The sequence below is a fragment of the Prionailurus bengalensis genome, chromosome A3, assembly GCF_016509475.1.
Source record: "Prionailurus bengalensis isolate Pbe53 chromosome A3, Fcat_Pben_1.1_paternal_pri, whole genome shotgun sequence".
NCBI lineage: Eukaryota > Metazoa > Chordata > Mammalia > Carnivora > Felidae > Prionailurus > Prionailurus bengalensis.
The window spans coordinates 42,819,801-42,843,849 of NC_057354.1; the positions used below are offsets into that span (position 1 = coordinate 42,819,801).

Below are 24,049 nucleotides of genomic sequence, written 5' to 3' on the forward strand. Positions count from 1 at the left end.
AACCAATGAACGCTGCATGTATTGAAATCAAATGAGTTATGTTGTTCCTGGTCTTTTGAATTATTTGACTTCTAAAGAGAACCACAGTGCAGGGTTTTTCCAACTTTTTGATTATGACTCTCAGGAATAAATTTTGCATAGCATCCCAACACCACACACATATACACAGTTCCAAGAAAAATAGTTTCCCGTAGTACATGCTAATGCATGCCCTTATTCTTTTCTGTTCTGTTCTGTTCATTTTTTAATGATAGTCCCATTCATTAAAGCATGGGTTTTCAAGCCTAGCTGTCTACTAGAATTGGCCTGGGAAGTGTTAACAATTTCCAAAGCCTGAGTCTAACTCCCAGAGATTCTGATTTAATTGGTCTGAGATGTGGCCTAAGCAATGGGATTTGAAATGTCTCACCAGAAGATTTTAATGTGCAGCCCACATAGATAATCTGTGCAGTTAAGTTGCTTTCTTGGCCCACAGATGGGTCTGACTTGCCCTTTGAAAAACACAGGCAGTGAGTTATATTAGACGCTGATTTCCAAAGACAGTAGCGTCTGCAAGCAGATGTGCTTATTCACTGGACAAACAGGGTACAAAGGACTGCTGTCCTGGGCCCAGGGAACACAAATATGCTGAAGATACCATCTCTGCCCTTGAAGAAATGACAGCCTCATTTGCACAAATGGAACATATCCATGGAGCCAACGCCCAGATCAAGAAGCAGAGCACTGCCTTCACCCAGAAGCTCCCTTGTGTCACCTTCCAGCCCCCCCTCCAAGATTAACCACTAACCTGACTTCTAACAGCACAGATTACTTGGGTCTGTTTTGATACTTTAAACAAAAGAAATAGTATACAGTATGTTCTCTTCTGTGTCTGGCTTCATTAGGGTGACATTCCATTTGACAGATTCATCTGTATTATTCAGCGTAGCTATAGTTCATTCGTTCTCATTGTAGGACAGTATTTCACATCCAATAAATACACCTCAGTTGGCTTATTCATTTTATTGTGGCTGGGTATTTGGGGCTTTGTCGTTTGGGCCTGTGAACGTTCCAGTACACGTCAGGTGGATATATACACACATTTTGGGGGGGATGCATACCTAGGAATGGAACTTCTGGGCCATAGCTTGGACACTGGGACAACATGAGAAGATACAGCCAAATGGTTTTCCAAAGTATCAGCAGCAAGTTACAATCCCATGTGCAAAGTATGTGGGTCCCAGTGGCTTCACATGTTTGCCAGTACTTAGTATTGTCAGTCTTTTTCATTTCAGCCATTCCAGTGTGTGTTAGAATGTGCATTTGAAGTAAATTTATTTAAGTAAGAAAGACAAGATGTTTAAATGTAGATATATAATGGCTCTAGATGGTGCATGGAAATCCTCCCTTCGCGGTTCATAGATGTTCCAAATCCTACAAAGGGTATATGTGGTATATGTGCTTAGTCATTTTCTCTCTCTCTCTCTCTCTCTCTCTCTCTTGCCTTGTGCCCTCCCCCTTACCCTTGTTCTCAAATCTCTCTGCCTCTGGTATCCAGCCTGGGTCTGACCTGGAGAGACATACAGCATCTGACTGTGCTTACCTCCAAACGGAACCAGCTTCACGACGAGGTCCATCAATGGCGGAGGAATGGGGTTGGCCTGGAGTTTAATCACCTCTTTGGCTATGGGGTCCTTGATGCAGGCGCCATGGTGAAAATGGCTAAAGACTGGAAAACTGTGCCCGAGAGATTCCACTGTGTAGGAGGCTCCGTGCAGGACCCTGAGTAAGTGGGGGGTGGCAGTTGCATGTTGAAAACACCCCAGAGGTGGTGCTGTGGCATTGGCAACAATCTCAGATTCCCTCTCTGTCTGTCTGCTTGAGATACACTGGATTTGATTCAGGGACAACCAGCTTCCAGGCAGAGCTATAGAGCTGCACAAGCCCAGGAGCCCCGTGTACGTAGAACACAGTTAGGTGACTCTGAACCCGTGCTTTTAGGTGTGATCCTTTATTGTTTCACTGGCTTATACCATTATTTTTAAGTGCACAAGTCAACCAGTGTTACTGGGTCCCAGATCACTAAATAGACCGTCACCGTGACCAATATCTCAGAAGTCCCTTGTGTCCCCTTCCATCATGGCCTCCCCAAGAGTAACCACTATTCTTCTAACTCCATAGATTATTTGGCCTGTTTTATACTTAATATACATGAAACGAGACACTGTCTTCTCCTTTATATCTGGATTCTTTAACTCAGAATGATTCATCCATGTTTAGCATACTTGTAGTTGGTTTATTCTCGTGGCTAAACAATGTTCTGTTACGTGACTATAACACAATTTTGTTATTCGTTCTATTGGTGAGGCAGCGTAAGGACTTGATTTGATTCTGAGTGAGGTAGATAGCCATTTGGAGGGATTTGAGTGAGGAGTTCCCCACACAGAAACCACCAGTCTGGTCACCTGCACCTACGTCCCTTTTAACTTCCAATCACAGCAAGAGGATTGGATAATAAGGACCCCTTGTATTTAATTTCTCTCCTCGTTGATTCGTCAGTAAGATGAAAGTAGCAATTCTTATCATTATTATCTTTAATGGAGGCATTGTTTACATACAGTGAAACGCACAGAACTTAAATGTATTATTTGGGTTTTGATGTATACATCTAGGTAGCCACCACCCGATCACGTGATGGAACATTCCATCACCCTAGAAGGATTCCTCGTGCCCCTTTCCGGTTCATCCCCACGTCCTATACACAACCATTTTCATTCCTGTCCCTATAGATTAGCTTTACCACTTCTTGGACTTTATCTAACTAGAATCACATGATAGGGATGTGTCCAGTTTCTTTGACTCAATATTATGTTGATGAGATCCACCCCAGTGCTCATGTGCAGTAGTGACTCCTTCACTCTCATTGTTGTGCAGTGTTCCATTCTGAAAACACACCTGCGATTATGTCATTTAAATAGTGCTAAAACCCATCCCTCTAACCACCCACGCTGGCCTCATTTCTGTCGATCATCTGAGTTTGGTCAGAGTGAGACGCTCAGAGCACATCCTCCCTCTCTTTTCACCCTCGGTCCTAGATCCTCTGCAGATTTGTAGTCACTCAGACCTAGACTCCAATCTTGATTTCACCAAACTGGGACAATACTTTTGACCTCCCTGAACATCTCTTTTAGCAATCCTCAACCTTTGTACCTTGGCCCCTTTGCCAGGACAGTGAAGTCTACGGACCCCATCTCAGCACGATGTTTTTAGATGCACTAGATAAAATACATAGGACTACAAAGAAAGGAAGCCAATGATATTAAAAACTAGGTATAAAAATTTGTTGAAAAACAAATTCGTGATGAAGTAATGTATGTCCTTTCTCTCATCAACACATTACGTAAAAAGCTCCTAGCGGCAGGAGTCTAATGCAAGTCTAATGGCCACAATCATTTCAGAGCAGCAATGATAAACAAAATGCTACTCGAAGATACTGTCGGTAATTGTAATGGGATATGAACATCTCTGGGCTCTTTGATGGCAGACTCTGAGGAAGTGCTGATACCACTCCGGCATGTGGAAAAGCTACATTGTCCTTACAAGTTAGTGCAAATTAATATGTAGGGGGTTCTGCCATCTAAAGTCTTGTACCCCCTGAATTCCCTCCTTATTTCCAAAAGCAAAACCTCCTTCTCTCTTTCCTCACCAGGCTGCTAGGAGACCTTAATAAGACAACAGACATAATGCTGGCACGTAGTAGGCACTCAGTAAATGTAGCTTTCCCATTCCCTCTCATCTGTGACTTTGGACACTCCTAGTTCACACTGTGGGAAAAGGAAAGATCATAATGTAGAATTTTAGATGCCATAATTGTCTGATTCCTATATGAATTCAAAGTTGTGACCTACACTGTCCTCCCAACATCCCAACCACTGTTGGTTGAGCCACCGTCCTCACTGTTCATTCCCTGGACCCCCAGAAAATGGCACTAAGTGGACATTGTATCGTCCATGACCAGTCCATGATCTCCTAAGCAGAGCTCCCGCTAGCACTAGGTGGAAAAGTAAAGCATCAGCCCAAGTCCTTTCTCTAATAGCTGTTTTTTTAATGTTTATTTATTTTTGAGAGAGAGAGACAGGGTGCAAACAGGGGAGGGGCAGAGAGAGAGGGAATCCGAAGCGGGTTCAGGGCTCTGAGCTGTCAGCATGGATCCTGACATGTGGCTCGAACCCACGAACCGTGAGATCATGACCTGAGCCGAAGTCGGATGCTTAACGGACTGAGCCACCCAGGTGCCCCACTAATAACTTTTTTTAAACAGAGCTGCATAAGCCCCACTTGACATGCTAGTAAAAAACAGCTGCTCCTGCAGCCTTCCTATCAGTTTTCCCAAGGCTGCCATGCACCTGAATCATTTCTGTTCATCCTTGTGCCCCTCTTCCCGGTAAGACAGGCTTCACAGTGGCCCAGACAAATTGGTCGAGTCGGTCAAGGTCATGGAGGCTGTAAGTAAGGAATTAACTTTCATTGGGCACTTACTGTGTGCCGTGTGCTTTTACACCCACCTAAGCTATCTAGCCACCCCGTTGAGGGTGTGCCCTACCTCACACACCCAGGGTATGAGTATTTTGCAGGATGGACAGCAAAGTGAGGCATGTTGTGCCTCAGAGAGAAGCACCTCCTAGGTGGCTGGGGTGAGACCTTTGACCTACACTATTTGTACTTAATCCTGGTTAAGTCCAGGAGGTATGTGCCATCACTGTTACCTCTTCACGAGGCGGGGAGGGAGGAAGAGGCGGGGAGGCGGATGCAGAAAGCACAAGAAGTGTGCTCAAGGTCACAGAGGTCTAACCGAGACTTGAAACAAAGCCCATCTGAATGTAACCCCTCGGCTTGTCTCATTATATGACATTGGCCTTAGGGAGCTCCTACTGTGCACTCAGGCCCTACATTAGGTAATACATCAGACCGCCCTGCTGGCAGCTGGGGAGTGCCATTACATGTGAGAAGAGGCTCAGAAAGGTTAAGGGCACACCAAAGAACACCTAGCTCTTGAGCCCCAAACTGGGATTTGAACCCAGGCACTCCGATGCCAGAACTCCATCGCTTGAGGAGCCTCTCCGTGTATCTCAGCGACCCCCTGCTGGAGGAGGTGAGGCCCAGCAGATAGCAGAAGGGCCTGGGGGGCTTCCTCTAGTAAAACCTTCCTTGGGGCGGGGACTCTGAAACACCCACCTAGAGGGTGGGCCCCCTCCCCAAACTCCGTAACTGCCCTCCTGGAGTCCTTGTCTCTGCCAGAGACTACAAACAGGGTGACAGAATGGAGACCAGACTGGGAACCACTGTCCAAATGGGGAAGGGAAGGGTAGATCCAAAGGAAACATTCAACGGGCATTGACCGCTGTGCTGCCCTTGTTCGAGTTCGGAACAGTCTTTGCGTCACTCGGAAGGCCCAGAAGGCTGGTACCGTGGTGAAGCTGTTCTGTATCTGAGCGTCCAGTACAATAGCTCGTGGCTAGGGAGCGCTGGAAACGTGGCTCGTGTGCCTGGGAACCAAAGTTTCCATCGGGCCCAATTTCAGTTCATTTCAGTCTCAGTGGCCTCATGTGGCAGGCGGCCTCCATCTTGGACAGCTCAGCCCCGACCCCCATCTGGTCGTTATGCCATCACAGTAAGGCTGCTAAAGAACGCACACAGAACCCGAAGTGTACATCGGATAACAACCCCACGAAGGGGTGTCCAGAGTCCAGCCTGAAGGAAAGCCGACCCAGTCTCACAGCCTGTGCCTCTCCCAGGGCCCCCTGCGCTCGGGTCCACTGCTTGCTCCCCCCACACATGGCCTGCAGGACACTCCAGCAGCCCAGACGGCTGCCTGAGGCTGTCCTGGGAGAGGGCGGGCCCAGAAGAGCTGCTCGCAGAGGCTGCGGCTTTTCTCCCACCGCCTCATTTCATCACAGGAGGCTGCAGGGGTAGTCTCATCTACAGGTGAGAGGGCAGGAGGCTCAGGAAGAGAAAGTAAATCATTCTGGTTCGCAGAACCAGCAACTCCAACGTCTGTCAAAGCCCTGCGCCTGGAACCTCCTTCCCTTGTTGAACAGAGGGAAAGGTTTGCAGAAAGGGACTTCCCAAGAGGGAGAAAGGCTTATGGTGTTTGCTCCTTTACAGCTCAGGCAGCAGCAGGTAGGGGCCGAGACGTCCCCACGGCCATGCCATGAAGGCATTATCCACAGTTAGCTCCGCCCACAATTAACAGAAAGGTGGCCCGGTTACAGAGGAATGGTCAGCTTAGTCCGGGTACACGTTGATAGCAGGCCTTGTTTTCTGAGCGCTCTCCGGACAAGGATGGATCCCTCGTGATCCCCCAGCTCTGTGCGTTTGTGAGGCCTGGGGGGAGGGAGGGGAGCGAGGCAGAGAACGCAGGCTGTGATGAAGGACAGTTTATCTCAGTTTCTCAGTATGCATAGCATTCTGTCGTGATCCACATAAATGTTGAATTTGGAGCCAGAGGCGGTAAGTCTATCATGTTCCAGTTAGAGGATCTGGGGCCCAGAGATGTGACGGGCCCAGCAGCTCCCAACCAGCTCGGAACTTTACCCCATATCGGCAGCCTGGTGTTAAATGAAAGGACACTGGAAAGCCATTTCAGCACTGACTCAGCGGGGCCCTCCTCAGGACAGGAACCTAGTCTGTCTTGTTTGCTGGTGTGGCCTCGGTGCCTGGAAGGGTGCCCGGTGCCCAGCAGTCACGTGGCAAATATTGTTTGAATAAATGAATGTTCGGCCAGCAGTACTGGCTAAACGCTGGCGGGAGGACCCGCTCTCCAGCCAGAGGAATTGGGGAAGGAGGCCCCAGCCTTGTTGGAAGGACTCTGCGTCCCCTGGCACCTTTTGCACTGGCATCTACCCCACACCTGACTTTGTTCTCAGGTGCACGTGGGTGAGATCTAGGGCAGATGTGCTTTGTTGTTGTTGTTGTTGTTGTTTTTATTTTTTAACATTTGTTCATTTTTCAAGAGACGGAGAGAAACAGAGTGTGAGCGGGAGAGAGACAGGGAGGCACAGAATCCGAGGCAGGCTCCAGGCACCGAGCTGTCAGCCCAAAACCCGATGCGGGGCTCGAACCCATGAACCGTGAGATCATGACACGAGCTGAAGACAGACGCTCAACCAACTGAGCCACCCCGGTGCCCCAGATGTACTTTTTGCAAAACTCAGAGGGTGGTACAGGTTGGTCCTTAGGGCAGCGCCCAGGCCTCTGTGCTACTGACAGAAAAGGCCTTGGTCACCATGAATCACTCTCCTGAGGGACTGGGACACAGGCATCTATAGCCGCTTGCTCTGACACGTGGGGCTCACAGAAACAGCCCCTGAGTGGGCTGAGTGCCAACTATCAGGTCTATGGGTTTCCTCAGCATTAATCTTCCCAGGGAAGCAGTCAATTTGAAAAGCAATTTTCTAAAGAGACTTTATCAGCAAAGTCAGTGGGGAGGGTATGCAACTAAAATTAGAAGGAAAAATACAACTGGCCTGAGTGTCTGCACCAGGCCAGCCGCGTGCAGTGAGCAGAGCAAACCCAGGCCCGCTTGCCAGCCAGCGGTAGCCGCATGTCCTCTGAGGGCTGAAGCACAGGCTGTCCCCGCCCTTCCCTGCACCCACCCAAGAGATCTGTCTGCTTGGCTCCTTCAAGGCTGTGGCAAACTTGGAATTTTAAGTGAATTTGGAAGTAGATGTTAAAACCTGACGTGAATGCCAGAAGCAGCACGGGGGAGGGAGAGAGAAGCATGTAGCTGGCCATGAACCAGTGGTGGGACCTGTCACTGCCGAGGTGCAGTGTCTTCCTGTGTGAGGAATGCCCACCTGTTGAGTGTTTTTCTGTGCCTGCCACGGAGCGGACATCTTAGACACCCAAGAAAGGACGGCTGTTATTAATAGTATCATTACCCTAATAAAACAACTGTAGTGCAACTAATTATTTTTACACGGTTGAGGATTCAGAACACAGGTAGCAGGCCACAGGTTCCTTCTGGGAAGCAGTGCTTATTTCTAGAGGAGAGGCAGTGGGCCACTCACTATTTGCAACAACACGCAAGGAAGTTACAAGCCATCCTCAGGCCCCCGAGTTGACCTTCTATAGGACTCCCTATAGGGAGGCTTCTGTACATACTCCCTCAAAGTTCAGAGAGTAGCTCAAACCTCTCGATGGGTGCCTCATTTTCTGCAGCGAATGAGTTCCAGAATGTGGCCTGTAGGACTGTTTAAGGATCTCAGCAGAGTCTCCTCTTGTTCCACAAACAACCATCTCCTATTTCGACCTATAAATTAACTTTTCCTGAGCAAATAAGGATTTGCTTTTCCTTCAAAATAAGGATGGATTGTATTCCTTTTCCTCTCATAAAAGCAATACATGGAGAAATACATTGCAGAAAATACAAGTGGGCAAAAAAAAAAAAAAAAACCAAAAAACAAAAAACAAAAAAAAAAAAAAAAACAGTGGTAAGAAACCCCTGGAAATCCTGGTCCTCTGCTCTGCGGACGCCATGATACCCGCCGAGAAGCTTACCGCTGAGGGGGGAAATGGCGTTCTTTCTCTTCCAAGCTTGCTACTTTTAATTCACACAGGGCTTTTCATTTCATTTCAAAGTGACGTAGCATTCCAAGAAGAATCCACTGGAATGTTCCCTCTCTCGGGGGCCTGGTCGCCATGCATTCAGTGGGCAATTCACGTGGCAGGGCAGGAATGGCAGAGTTTTGCAAGCAAGCAATACCTCCATGGCACTAAACAAGCCAGACTCCCCAGGGATACTTGGAGTGGACTCCATCCCCCACGCACACCCCAGCCCCAAGGCTGCTGGCACAATTTGTGAATCCTAATACGAGCGGTGTGGTTGTGCCCACTCCAATCTGTCTTCTGTTTTCCAAGGTGAGAGCAAAATGCCCATCATTTTTTAGCCTCCTCCAGCCCTTCTCACGGATACGCTCTCTCATCCCTTAGGCAGAGCAACAGGGAGCCTGTCTTCTAGTTTCCCCTCCTGCAGGGAAGGGGGTGGCCAAGAGTCATTTGTCCAAGCTCAAAGCAGCTGTGGAGGGAATCTGGCTAAGTCATGGTGTCTACTGAAGCCCCCTTAGCCATGGTGTGCTTGAAGGTTGTTTCAGGTTTGGTCCAAAATGGATTTCTCCCTTTCTATCCTAAGAGCTCATCTCGGCCCTGGAATACCTTCCTTCCTGTATGAAGGAGCTTGTTGTTCATTTACAGAAACCCCATTGCATGTGGGCGGGGGGGATCTGATGCCCAGCTTCGGTGGCCATGCCATCTCTGACCCTTAGCCAGTCAAAGAAATATTTCCAGTGTCCCCCCGGGAGCAGCAATGTCACTTTTCTGCCAGGGCTTCCACGAATTGGCTTGTAAAGGGACTGTCACTTAGTGAACTCTTGGGGAGTCCCAGAGCCCCTGAGGCTCAAGTCTAGAAGGAAAGCCTCCATTTGGGACCTGCCTCTTTGTCTGTATAGAAACTCAGAAGTGGAATGTGGCATTGCACTCATATCTGAGGTCTGGACATTCCAGGAGCCTCCGGCAAGGCGGCTGGGAGACCTGCCAAACAGGATCCACAGTTTGACAAAAATAGAATGTGCTTACAACAGAAGCCCAAGAGATTTTCGTGGTGATGGTGGTGGTGGCATCAGGTTCCAAATGAACATATGCAAATAATTTAGATCTGTGCTCCCCAGTATGGGAGCAACTAGCCACAGGTGGCTATTTAATGAAATCAAATAAATTTAAATTAACCATTAAAATTAAATTTCATTAAAAACTCAGTTCCTCACTCACACTCGTCAGGTGCTCGATAGCCACATGTGGCCGGTGGCTACTATATTGGACACTACAGATACAGAACATTTTCATCATTGTAGAAAGTTCTAATGGCCAGTTCTGGTCTAGGCATTTGTAATTGTACGATACATGAGTGTATGTATGTATTTTATCTGCACAGCAATTCTTCAGTATAAGAAATAATATCTCCATTGTACAGGTAAGGATGATGAGCTCAGATAGTACAGATGCTTCACCTATGACTGGACCTTCATTCTACCCACATAGCTCTCTACCTATAGGCAGGAGCCCAAATGATTGTTGGTCGTGTATTAGCTTACCGCTACGTTTCTGACCCTATTGTGAGTAAATACATCTTTTTTAAGAGATCTAGGTAGTGGCCTTCCATACTTTGACTTCCAAAGCTGACCTAAGGCTTGCTCTCCACCAAACTGGATGATTTTCCCAGAGTTTGGCACACCACCTCCACCACCGTCACTGGATCTCCATGGCCAATGGATATTTCATGCATCATTCAGCATCAACATCTATGCAGAGTGCATACAGCAGCATTCCATGAAGCTATTAAAGCATATATTTTGAAAGTTCCTCAGGAGAGTACTGACTTTATCATTGAGCTACAGGGTAAGCTTCGGCAAGCCCTCCCAGGTTTGTGGCTTTGGTTCCAAGGGTCATGCAGAACCAAGGCTTGCCTCTGAGCTGGGTGTGTGATCATCTTTTTGTAGATGGGCTCTACAAGACGTATGCTTTAAAATGCCCACCATTTTATGCTTCAAAATAAAAATCTTGTCAAGGGAGAATATTCACATAGGGAAAACCCCATGATCCAGGCACTGTGCTCTGTGTTTTCATACATGGTCTTATTTAATTTCATAAAACTCAACTATAAGGACAGTGAGACTTCAAAGTATTTAAATAATTTGCCCAAGCTCTCCTGACCAGTAAGCATAGAAGAGAATTCTAACCCAGAGAGGTTTGTTCCTGAAGTCTGGAGTCTTTCCATTACACCATGCCATCCTCAAATGTAGTTTATTATGTTTCTGACTCAAGAACCTTTGAGCATCTTGCCTTCAAAGGAGGCCATATCCGGGAAGAAGATTGGTTGCATGGGAAGTCAACTGAGGAATCTTTCACTAGGTTTAATTAACCCCATTTCAGCTTTCTCGATGATAGTAATAATCATATGAGCAATAACTTCTATTTACCGAGATACTTAGCACTTTAAAAGAAAGGCATTATGAGCTCCTGTCTCAGCCTGGGCTGTCCCAAAACAGACCCGGAAGTGAGACCTGGGTGCTGACAATGTTTTGAGAGATGACCCCAGGAAGCACAAGCGAGGAACGGAGATGGATGAGCCAGTCAGAAGTGCATTGATGAGCGAGTTGTCACTGTGGGCAACAGGCTCAGTCCCACTGGGGACATTAAGTTGTCCTGCTGAGGAACAGGGAAGCCAGGATCTATTTATCTATGGCTTTCTAATCCCAACCACTGGTAGAGAGTTGTCCCTGAGGGGTAAATCCCTGACACTTTGGGACTGCCCTGCACCTTGGCTGAGGAAGCTCCCATGATGTGGGGGGAAGCTCCAGGAAAGAAGGCGGGAGATGCTGATACCTGAGGTGGGAAGCAGTCAGGGCAGCCACAGGTGAACTCAGAGGTGACTTAGAAGTGAGAAGGGAGTGAACAGCATCCATTACACCCCTTCCACACAGAAGGTTCAGAGGTCATAGGTAAGGTGTTCGGGGTCACACCGCTGGTCTGTCTGATCAGCCCCAAGGTTGAACCTGCCTGGTACCTGCACCTGCCTTCAAAACCCCAAGTCTAGTGTGCCCACCCTTACCATATCTCCTCACTTTGCCCTCAGGAAAATACCCTCCACTGGCAAGTTGGTGCTGACCCTCACGACCGACGCATGTGAGGGGAAAGAGAACTTCGTCCGCTACCTTGAGCACGTCCAAGCTGTCATCACGGTCAATGCAAGCAGGAGAGGAGACCTAAACATCAACATGACCTCCCCAATGGGCACCAAGTCCATCTTGCTGAGCCGGCGTCCGCGGGATGATGACTCCAAGGTGGGCTTTGACAAGTGGCCTTTCATGACCACCCACACGTGGGGGGAAGATGCCCGAGGAACCTGGACCCTGGAGCTGGGGTTTGTCGGGAGCACCCCCCAGAAGGGGGTGCTGAAGGAGTGGACACTGATGCTGCATGGCACGCAGAGCGCCCCTTACATTGACCAGGTTGTGAGGGATTACCAGTCCAAGCTGGCCATGTCCAAGAAGGAGGAGCTGGAGGAGGAGCTGGATGAAGCCGTGGAGAGAAGTCTGAAGAGCATCCTGCGCGAGAACTAGCACCGCGCCCGGGGCCGCCACCGCCTCCCCCCCTCCCCCATCTCTGCCTTCTCTGTCCTCCTTCCACACTCTGTCAGGAGCCTCGCAGTTACTGTCACCCTCACACAAGCGATCCCAGCCTCCCGATCTGAAGCTTCGCTCACTGTCAGTGATTCTTTTCGTTACAATGGCAGCAATCTTTTTCATTCTCGGCCCCAAATACAGTGTTCCCACCAACACCTATGTCCTATTTGTGACTCTAAGCTCTTTGTTTGTGTCATTCAAATAGGTGGTAGCCAGCAAACAAAACTGGGACAGCTTTCTCCTCCATTTTTTTCATATCTGAGAAGAGACTGCTTTGAAAACGCCACGCACAGTGACTCCAAGAACGCTTATTCATGGTCTCAACTGAGGACTTGTTACATAAAAAGAAAAAGATTATAACAGAAGGTGAGCTCTGAATCGCTAAAGCACAACAGATGCCGTCGATCCTTTGGGGGAAAATGTTTCGAGCTTAGTAAGATTTTTCAATGACGTAGATGGTGGTTATGATGCAAAAGGCGCCATCGTGACAGCCCTGATTACTGGCTGGGGAAAGAAAGAGTCAAAAAGCATGAGCATTGGAAATCTTAACCACCAACACCAACAGGTGTTGTCCTACTCAGCCAGCGTGATACATGTAAAACCTGCGTAGCTTGGCTGTCCTTTTCACCAGCTGCTGCTCTGAGTTATGGTAAAATCTGCTAGAGAAGCCCAAATTACTCAGTTTGTATAGAATTCATCCCAGCCCCAATTTTCTGGGGTTCCTCACATAGCTATCCAAAAGAAAAAAAAAAGGCAAGGCGGGTCTGGCAACATGTCTAGTAAAGAATAGCTTAGTAGCTTAGAACACAGGAACGTTCCTTTTCCCAAAACACTTTGGGGCTTCTTACTCTGATGTAAGTGAGACGTGGGATGAGTATTTTTGGCACACATATACTCGGGCGTTGATTTCCAGAACATATGGTTGTGATTTCTTTGCTGTGTTGGGAAAATGGCCTTTGTTCTAGAAGAGGCGTGTGAAGGGTGAAAAGGGGCATGTTTGAAGATGTGGACCTCCATTTGTGTGAAGCCTCTTCTGCCAAAGTTGGGGTGGGGGGGTGGGAGGAGGAATGCTGACTCATCTCTCAGCCACGTGAGGCCCCGAAGGAAGCCAGAGAAGGCCTCCATAGGGAAAGCACACAGTCACCATGTTGACAGCTACGCGATCCATGAAGATATTCAACACGCAACCCAAAGGAGACAGGTGTCTCTCCCTGCCCCCCAAAGACACAGCACCATTTCATTACCAAATAGGAATGCTCTCTGACCCGTCATCCCTTTGTTTTTCTACCCAAGGATTGCCCCTCATCCCCAGTCCCAAGGCCCACCCATTCCCAAGAAATGATTTATTTGTTTGATTTAATTCCCAAGAACAGGTCAACCACTCCTTCCCATGGGAGCATGTAGTGAAGCTCGGAGCGCCTTTCCTTTAAAGCCAGCAACACAGGGCACTAGGTTCCGTTCCCTGAAGGTGGCAACTTTAAGAGAAAACTCTGGAAAACCCATTTTCTTCCTCCCCCCCCATATTGGCATGAATTTCTGTCTTCTCTAACACTGTCTGACCTTCTCTATACGATGCTTTAAAATGTAATAATATTTATGATTTTTAAAAGAAATTTATTACCTGTCATGAAGGTCTTTTTAAACCACTTTAGATTTAAAGAAAAAATTAATGGAAACCATCAAAAATCCATTTCATATTAACAGTCTGAAAATAAACCAAAGGACATTATGTGTGCATATGTGTACAAGTGCACACAGAAATATATATACATATGTAGACTATATACATGTGTGTATGTATGTGTATATATATATATACACTTGTATAAATGTATATACACACATATACCTAAAATGTGTGTATGTGTATTTATTGAAGAAACAGACACCATATTCATCTCTAAAAGAATATTCAGAGACTATCAAGATGATTCTGGCTGAAGAAAAAGGCCGGTAGAAATTCAGGTGAAAATGTTCATTGATTCCCATTACATCACCTCTGTGATTTTTGCAGCTCTCTGTATAAACATTAAATGTCTTATATAGCAGCAAAAATATAAAATAGTTGTCCATATTTTCACAGCTGTGGTATAATTTATGAAATTAGAGAGTAACTTATCAGCTTCTTAATAGAAATGGCAAGTTTTGATATGAGTATACAGTATATAAAAATATATATAGTGCTATATACAAATATTTGGTCTCTATTTCATTTTTTGCACCAGTATTAACACACAAATATGTCCAGCTAGTGAGGTTTTTATGATATCCCTGATCCTAATGCAAGAGACAGTTATTTATAATCATTTATTTAAAAAATGAAAATAAGTGAATAATGATTACTCAAGTTAACATTGTTACTCCCCATGACAGGATTTTTTAAGTAAATTTAAAAAGACATGTTGTAAATTAGGAGACTTAACAATAAAGCATTACCTTCCAGAAATTATGTGGGATGTGATATATATTCTATAAAAACACTTTCATCTGTTCTAGGAGCAGATGATAAAAAGTTGCCAAAGAGAGAGCTAAATAAAAAGCCTGCCTTCATAAATTTGCCTGAGAGATTCATAATTAGAAAATAAATCATATACAAACTACAATCTACAGCAGCATTTTTCAAACCCAGGTTACATCCCATTAGGTTGTAAAAAAATTTTAGGGAGTCAAAACCAACATTTTGGAATAGAATAAAATAGAATAGAATAGGAACTGGAATAGAACGGAATACATCATGCATATCAGTAAGTATTTCTTAAAATATCTGCCTTGAATGTGTGTCTGTGTGTGTATGTGTGTGTGTGTGTGTGTGTGTGTGTGTGTGTGTGTGTTGGCTCACAAGGTAAAATATTTCTAATTGTGGGTTGTGGCCAAAAATCTTTTAGAAAGACTACTCTAGAATGTATTCATCAAGCTAGACTGAGTTATGCTGTAATAACAAACAGCCCCAAAATGTCAGTGGCTTAACACAGCAAAAGTATATCATTCACACTAATTCTTCTGAGGGTTCAGGTGACTCCCCAAGGCCAGAGACTCAGGGATTCAGGCTGCTTTGATCTTCAATCTTATGGGTTGTGATCAGAACACAAGACTGCTAAATCACTATACAGAAGAAAACCCATGGAGGACACTCATCCACTCTTTTATGTTCAGCCTGAAGGAGATTTACATATACAGTAAAACCTTGGTTTGTGAGCATCATTTGTTCCAGAAATATGCTTGTAATCCAAAGCACTTGTATATCAAAGTGAATTTCAAGAACCATTGGCTCAGTGGTGATCATGTGACATTCGGCATCACGTACTACTCATATTGCAAGACATCGCTCGTGTCTCAAGTTAAAATTTATTAGAAATGTTTGCCCGTCTTGCAGAACACTCACAGAACAAGTTACTCACAACCCAAGGTTTTACTGTATACCGTTTGAGCTACTATGCATTGGCCAGTACTGGTCAATGACCTCTACCACAGATAAAGCTTGACATTCTCTTAAAATATAGTAGATACTGATTTACATGGCAAACCTCTCTTCATGGATAGCCATGAACAGCATTACAAAGTAGCTGTAACCCATGTAACCACACGCTATTCTAGCAATCTTAATAGTTATTAATAAAACATTAATGTATTTTATTTATCATGGTTCATTGTAAAAACAACATTTAATTTTCTCCTATGATAGACTGCTTCTCAAACCCAATGAGTACAATCTTTAGAGAGGCCAAAACCAGCCATTGAAAGGAGTAAGGTCCAAAGTCTGAGGTTGTGACAAACCGAGACACTGCTTTTCAATACTTAAGTCCAAAAATTGATTTCCAAAAGATTAAGTTAAAACTGATCATTCTTATTGTGTTATTACTGTACTGTCATTGTTAGTATCACTTATAAATTAGTAAGAGTAGCTTTCAGGTGATCAATGCCTTTCATCTCGGTGAAAACCACACACTATAAAAGCTTTGGGAATCATAGCCAAGCATTTTAAATTTTTTTAATGTTTATTTTTGAGAGAGAAAGAGAGACAGAGTGTGAGTGGGGAAGGGGATGAGAAAGGGAGACACAGAATCTAAAGCAGGCTTCCAGCTCTGAGCTGTCTGTCAACACATAGCCTGACCTGGAGCTCGAACCCACAAACTATGATATCATGACCTGAGCCAAAGTCAGATGCTTAACTGACTGAACCACCCAGATGCCCTGAAGCATTTTAGATTTAGAGAGAGAAATGCTTAATTAGGGGAACTGGTGCTCTCATAGCCAGAGTAAGTTCTTGGATGCAAAGAGTTTAATTTGATAGAAATTTCTAAAAATCAAAATGCCAAGATTAAAGACCATAGTTGTAAGAGAGAATAAGGGGTTCCAAAAACTCTGAGAGTTTGAAGTAACATCAGCACCAAGGAAGATGATTTGGTTGTAGCCAGCTGGGTGGTTCTCTGTCTCCAAAGAAGGGGTCAATGCAAAGTTGGGGGAAGGGCCAGCACTCAGCACGTGGCTGCTTAGGGAAATGGACAGTCAGGAGAGCAAAAGTTGGCAGACAGGATCTAGAGGTGTTAAGCATAGGGAAACATACCGGTTGGTATAAAGGAGAATTCTAGTCTTTGAAGAGCTCAAGTCTGTTGAGGACAGAGTCCACTGCACAAAAAGCCATCCCCAGTCAATACCATCCACCTGCCAATGGTCAGATTCCATGACCACCCACATCCTCCTGTGCCTTATTTGGCTTCCCAAGGACATTGGCACAGGAGAGGGGATAACCAGTATAGGGGATACCAGCACCTGGAGCTCTTTGCATTGCAAATTAATCAAGTAGTTCTTGAATTCTTCCGGTAGTTTCTTATGTATTTAGTTGCCAAGAGACCCTTTCCTTGGGTTCAAAACACTCCCGCTGAATTTGCTTTTGGATTTATAAGGGACCAGGAATGGAAATTTAACCTAAGGCAAATTCTCCAAGTCAGCCTCCCAGCTTCATTTTTCTGTTAGAAGTGTCTCGCTGCTTTGAACCTGGGGATGGCATGAACTGATGGTGAGAAATGCACTCGGCCCAAAGAGACGAAGACTTCATATTGCAAAATTCCTGCATGGTTTGGGTTGGGGCAGGGGTGATTGGAAATCTCAGCCCACAGAGTTTTCAATGCACGATGGCCAACTGAGTCTGGGAATTCCTTTGGTTTGATGTTAACTGACACTGATTTCCACCATGGATGGAGGCTTCAGGCCAACCTACCCCCCCCCCATCCCAGCGTGGGTGACCCACCTCACAGTGCCTTCAAAGATGTCCATCTGCACCCAAGAGGACACCCCATGGGCTACTCTAGGCTGGACAGAAGGCAGAGGCTACAACTTATCTTTTTCTCTGGAGCCACTGACTGACCACAGGTGACAGATAAGCTGCCCAATAGACTCCTGATAGGAAGGATACAAGAATGCAAGTGAAGGGGCAGGTGTGACTAGTAAGGATACCAACACAGCAGAGTTATTGACCAGGGAGGTATCTCATGATAGAATATACATCTCAACTCAAAAACCCTATTTGTTTGAATGAAACATAAGTCAGTGTGGGTTTTTTGTGGCATTTATTCGCTTTTATCCAAGCATGAGAAATTGAAGGCAAGCATTTGTACCAATCAAGGTATCTGAAGGATGTCCTCTATCATGAATGTGCCAAATGTCCTATGAGGTTTGAGGTGACTTTGTTCACCAGCAACATCCCAAGGACAAACCTATGATACAAAAAATTGTAGGAAAGCTAGACTGTAATGGCTGCTTGAAGATATTTTCTTATAATAGAAGCTTTAAGTCAAGGGAAGACCTAAATGGAACTTTCCAACATGAAAGGGGAAGGAAGAAACAAGTAGAGATGCCAGGTTAGAAATGCCTTCTGGGGCGTCTGGGTGGCTCAGTTGGTTAGGCACCTGACTTCAGCTCAGGTCATGATCTCACAGTTCATGAGTTCAAGCCCCGCTTCAGGAGAACTTGAGCCCTGCTTCAAGCTCTGCACTAACAGTGTGGAGCCTGTGTGAGATTCTCTCTCTCCCTCCCTCTCTCTCTGCCCCTTCCTCATGCTCTCTGTCTCTCTCTCTCTCAAAAAAAGAAAGAAAGAAAGAAAGAAAGGAAAAAAGAAAGAAAGAAGAAAAATAAATGTCTTCTAATATGTAAATTAATTTTGTATTAGACCCTGTTGGAGCACCCCCTAGATCACGGATCAGCAAACTACAGCCCAGGGACCCAATACAGACTTCTGACTGTTTTTATAAGTAAGCTTTTACTGTAAACGGTCATGGGGCACCTGGGTGGCTCAGTTGGTTGAGCATTTGGCTTGATTTCAGCTCAGGTCATGATCTCACAGTTGTGGGAGCTGAGCCTGGAGCCTACTTAAGATTCTCCCTCTCCCTCTGCCTCTCTCCCCTGCTCACACACTCTATCCCTCTCTGAAAGAATTTTAAGTTAGGGGCGCCTGGGTGGCGCAGTCGGTTAAGCGTCCGACTTCAGCCAGGTCACGATCTCGCGGTCTGTGAGTTCGAGCCCCGCGTCAGGCTCTGGGCTGATGGCTCAGAGCCTGGAGCCTGTTTCCGATTCTGTGTCTCCCTCTCTCTGCCCCTCCCCCATTCATGCTCTGTCTTTCTCTGTCCCCAAAATAAATAAACGTTGAAAAAAAAATTTTTTTTTTAAAAAAAAGAATTTTAAGTTAAAAAAAAAAGAAAGAAAACAGTCATGCCTGTTCACTTTTATATTGCATGTTAGCATGCTTTCATGCTAAAGCAGCAGGGTTGAGGGGAGCCTGGGTGGCTCAGTTGCTTAAGCATCTGAATTCAGCTCAGGTCATGGTCTTGGGGTTCGTGAGTTCAAGCCCCATGTTGGGCTCTGTGCTGACAGCTCAGAGCCTGAAGCCTGCCTTGGATTCTGTGCCTCCCTCTCTCTCTGCCCCTCCCCTCAAAAATAAATAAACCTTTAAAAAAAAAAAAACCCACAAAGTGGGGCACCTGGGTGGCTCAGTCGGTTGAGCGTCCAACTTTGGCTCAGGTCATGATCTCACGGCTCGTGAGTTCGAGCCCCACGTCGGGCTCTGTGCTGACAGCTCGGAGCCTGGAGACTGCTTCATATTCTGTGTCTCCCTCTCTCTCTGCCCCTCCCCCGCTCATGCTCTATCTTTCTCTCTCTTTCTCTCAAAAATAAATAAACATTCCAAATAATAATAATAATACATCTTTTTAAAAAAAACCCACAAAGTTGGGGCTGCCACCTGAGGAGTGGGGGTTGTTGCTGGGCATGTGCCAACCAGCCATCTTAGGTTGGGTCCTGCCACAAGCGGAGTCTGAAACAAGGAGTTGAGGTCAAGTCGTTTACTGGAAAGGAGCATCTATATACAGGGGTCAAGAAAGTAAGGCAGGAGTGGAGGGAAACTGATTCAGGACATGTGGGTGAATGGGCTTCCTTGCGGGCAGCTGGGGCTCAGACCCCCCAGGGGGAGTGTAGAACACCTCAGAGTTATCCCAATGGAGGGGAGAAGGAGCTGGGGTATTTATGCACCAGGTCCTATCCATCCTGATCAAGGGTGGCCCCCAGGAGCATCAACACCCCAGTGCTCCCAACCTGCCAGGTGTGTGGACCGAGCACAATCCTATACCACAGGATCCCCCAAGGCAGAGTCATATGTGCTTGGCATGAGAAGCATGGGGATGTAGGCATGAACCAGAACAGTGAGGGTCAGGGAAACTGGGGGATCAACACCCATGGTGGCTTCCACGACAGCAGTTACGGGTCACCGACTCAGCACTTGGCGGATGGGAGGGGTGGGCAGCTGGGATTCAGCTGCTTTGTGGAGGAGGCAGCTTCAGGAGACTCTCAGTCCCGGACCTGAGGCTGGGACTCTGGTGCAACAGTTAGGACCAGCCACCTGCAGCACTGGCACTTTAGGTACTCCAGGACTTGTCCAAGCTCCGGGGTGCTCTTGTCACCGAGCTACAGGAAGGCCTGCTCTGAGCCCCCGTGTTTACTGACAAGAAATGGTTTTTAGAAAATTATAAAGTGCTTGTTTTCAGAGACCTCAGGGAGAGGGAAAGCTAGGAGATGAACCCATTCTTCAGCTCCTTGGGGAAAACAAACTAAGCAGGGCAAGTGGAGATAAGGAGGCAAGAAAAGAGCAAGTAGGGTTCTGGGGGGCTGGGGGCAACTAGCCCAACTACACCCCAAAGTGTCCATTGTAAGCAGTCCCACATTCCACATGGCGAGCCCAGCTTGAGGTTGAGGCGAGGCTGTCAGGAAATAGTGTTTTCTTGGTTCCTGCCTCCCTCCTTGACCTCCCCTCCTCCATTGGCCCTCTGTAGTCCCCTTTAGTTCGCCTCCTTGAACAGGCTAAGATCATTCCTGCCCCAGGGCCTTTGCACTTAAATGCTCCTTCCTCAGCTCTGTACATGACTGGCCCACTTTGTCATTCAGATCACATGTCACCGCATTCATGGGGTCTTTGCTTGACCATTCAATCCGAAGTAGACCCATGGCCACTCTTACATGTCGTCCTGTTGGTTCCTTTCCTAGTATTGTCAGACTAATTTTCTCTTAGTTATCTGCTTGCTTGTGCATGTCCTTCCTCCCCATGCCAAAATGTCATGTCTGTGAGAGCAGAACCGCGTCTGATTTTTCTCTGCTGTCTCCCCAGTGCCCAGAACCATGCATGGCACAGAACAGACCCCCAGTCCATTTTTGATGGTGGACTGAATGTAATATAAAAATAACATTTCTTTCCAAAGTGATACCCTGCCTTTGAAAATAAGAATATGAACTGAACATATAGTCCACACAGTAAAAAGACTTCACGGGGAAGAGATAAAGTCTTCAGTGGCTGTGATGTTGAATATAACATACACTGATCCAAATTCCTAGTACATTCCGGGCTCTAGCTAATGGTTTCCATCATTCTCTCTTAAGCTTTTAAATTATAAATATTTCAAAAGTGTGCAATGGAGTGGGCCCTTCCATTCATCTTTTAGAAAGAACAACAAAAGCATATTTCTTTCTTGAAGTCAAAACCTCAAATGAATTCAGAACAAGATTTTTTTTTACCACTCTGAATAGGAAAGGTGACTATTAAGTACTCTTTCTATTATTCATAACAAAGAAATAATAGAATGTAATTTACGACGCCATCAATTTTGTCTAATAACGTGTCACTGTCTTATGGAATACTTTTGTTTAGGCAGATGTAATAATCCTTTTAAGCATATTTCTTCAGTGCCCATATGAGCATCTACATAGGGTAGGAGCAGTTTCTCAATTGCTAGAAGTAAAAAAAAAAAAATTCTTTTGGACCGGTAGTAAAAAAAACAGATGCCTAGAGGCAACACAGAAATTTTGTAAAGACTCTAGTTTGAAGTGGGGCGCCTGGGTGGCTCAGTCAGTTAAGCGCCCGACTTCAGCTCAAGTCATGATCTCACAGTTCATGAATTCGAGCCCTGGGTGGGGCTCTGTGCTGACAGCTCAGATCCTGGAGCCTACTTCAGATTCTGGGTCTCCCTCCCTCTCTGCCCCTTCCCCATTCACTCTCTCTCTCTCTCTCTCTCTCTCTCAAAAATAAGTAAACATTAAAACATTTTTTAAAAATTCTAGTTTGAAGGAATTTGTTTCCTGGGACGTGACACAGTATCTATATGTACACGTGCGTGTGTATGTGTGCAAGAGGGGCATGCAGATACACGTATATGACGATAATTGAGATCACTGATAAACGTGAAAAATTTCCCCCCAGCAGCACAGCACGCTGTCTGGCACACGGTATATGCTCATGAGTGCTTGTTGGACCAATCAGTTAACTAAATCCCACACAAGGGACTACGCAGTGACATTTGATTTTTCTTTTTGAACCTGACCTAGGATTGCAATTTCTCAGTGAGAACATTTTCAGTACTCAGACAAAAGGACACGGGACATAAGCTGTGGCAGAAGGCCTGGGTGCCCCAGTTAGATCCTCATGACCCATGTATTTCCATGCCCGATGTCCAAATGCCTGCAGCTATATTTCTGCACCTGAGGGTTTCTTGCCCCTGAAGTCAGTGCCCTGGGAGCAGCCCTCCCCACTGGCGGACAGGAGGAGATACTTCAGCTCCCTCCTCACTCGGGCAGGATAACTCTGGGGCATGGGTTCTACTCCATCTCCCAGAATCCCTTGGGGCGACTGAGCTCCAAGTGCCCGCACTGCTAACTGATCTGGTAGCAGACCTCTTATTGGCTGCCTTGCCATCCCGGGCTCCCTCTCGCACCCCACTTCTGGCGCTTCCTGGGATCACACCCCCAAAGAAACTACACTCAAATCCCTGCTTCAGGATCAACTTCTCATCGAACCCAAACTAAGACAGACACCTTTCATCATGCACCTCTAACAAAACACTCCTCCATGTGAACAGGTGTTTGTGCTTGAGATGCAATAAAAAGGCACCAATGCATCCACTAGCGTGTTTCTGTGTAAGGCCCAGACACTCCCTGACTCTCTAATGAGTCTCTCCATGACCGGTGATGAAGGGCATGTCTCTTTCCTTAAAGGAGCAGGGTTTGATGGCCCCTGAACAGGGCATCCCTGTCCTGAGCATGGCTGACCCACCTACACGCCCAAGGCCCCTGTTAATTAGACAAAGGGTGTGCAAGCAAAGAAAACTTTTTAATTAAGGCTTCATTGGCAACGTCAGAAGGGCCAACTATGGTCTAATCCAAACAAGGAACCTTCACTCTTTTGTCATCTGTTCTAAAATATCAAGGCACTTCCCCTACAGTGGCCCCAAAGACGTTGTTTCCCACTGACCCCGGGCATTTTAAGAGCTCTTCTCTCCCGATTTCTTCTTGTTTGCCTTTGTCTTCCCAATCATGGTCTCCACGATGACAGCCGTTTCTTCATACGTCTGGATGCTCTCCGTGGAAAACTTCTCAATGGATTCCATCACTTCCACCTTCTCATATGCCAAAGTCCTGGGCGGACTTCTCTCCTGTGCATCACTGCTCCTAGCCGTATGCCCCCCAGATCCACCCTGACCGACCCCAGGCCTTTGCGACTGGGGTGTAGATGGTCCCTCTGGACCAGGTGTGATCACGGGACAGGGCCCCTTGGACGATGACGACGACTCCTCCTCCTCCTCCTTTTTCTTCTCTTCCTTCTGGTCATCATGTTTCTCCCCAGGCCCTTTCGGTTCTTCGGCACTAATCTCATTCTTCTTGTCGGCAGTATGCTGGTTAGGTGCCTTTCCGCCTTCCTTCTCCTGAAGGTCCCCCTGTCCATTCTCCACAGGGGGCCCGGGTGGCTCAGGAGAGGGCTCCACAGTGCTGTCGCGATGTACAGAGTCATCCTCAATGGAAATAACCACTCCGCCTTTGGCTGGGATGGAGAAGGAACAGAACCCAGGGTCCACATAACTGGCATCCCCAGAAACCAGCACGTACCGCCCTTTGGTGTAGAGGTCAGCCGGAGGTTCGGGTTCTTTGGGGCTTTTCACTTTGTCTTTAACCTTCTTGAACAGTTTCCCAAAGGCTTTGCTTATCTGCCCTCCATCTGGCACGTCTTCTGGAGCCCCTTCTGGGGTTGGGAGACTTGCTTCTTCGGCTCCTAATTCAAGCTTAGATTCACCTTCTTCTTTGGGTACCACCTGCACCAGCTTTGTGTCTTCTGGACCTTTCAGTGGTATGTCTTCCAGACTCTCATCAGCTTTGTCTTTAGCTATAATCTCCTTTTTCCTTGGAATGTTCTTGGGGAGACCTTTCTGTCTTGGTTTTGCTGCTGTTATATCCTGCACAGCCCTAGTGAGATCTAAAAAAAAGGGGGGGAGGGGGCAGGGGCATAAGTCAAGTTTGTCAATGGA

General features: G+C 46.4%; 2 protein-coding genes across 7 annotated transcripts in view; one reads left to right on the forward strand and one right to left on the reverse strand.

The window, feature by feature from the left end:
- The window catches only part of PCSK2 (proprotein convertase subtilisin/kexin type 2), a 274,633-nt gene extending 259,969 nt beyond the window's left edge, over positions 1-14,664 (forward strand). The window contains exons 11-12 of the mRNA XM_043602927.1: positions 1,538-1,765; positions 11,669-14,664. Coding sequence (XP_043458862.1) covers positions 1,538-1,765; positions 11,669-12,155 — 715 coding nt within the window. The 3' untranslated portion in view covers positions 12,156-14,664. The remainder of the gene's footprint in view (positions 1-1,537; positions 1,766-11,668) is intronic.
- Positions 14,665-22,841: 8,177 nt separating this feature from the next.
- Positions 22,842-24,049, reverse strand: part of BFSP1 (beaded filament structural protein 1) — a 70,498-nt gene continuing 69,290 nt past the window's right edge. For all 6 annotated transcript variants that reach the window (XM_043602938.1, XM_043602939.1, XM_043602940.1 and 3 more), the window contains one exon: positions 22,842-23,997. In XM_043602938.1, coding sequence (XP_043458873.1) covers positions 23,012-23,997 — 986 coding nt within the window. In that variant the 3' untranslated portion in view covers positions 22,842-23,011. The remainder of the gene's footprint in view (positions 23,998-24,049) is intronic.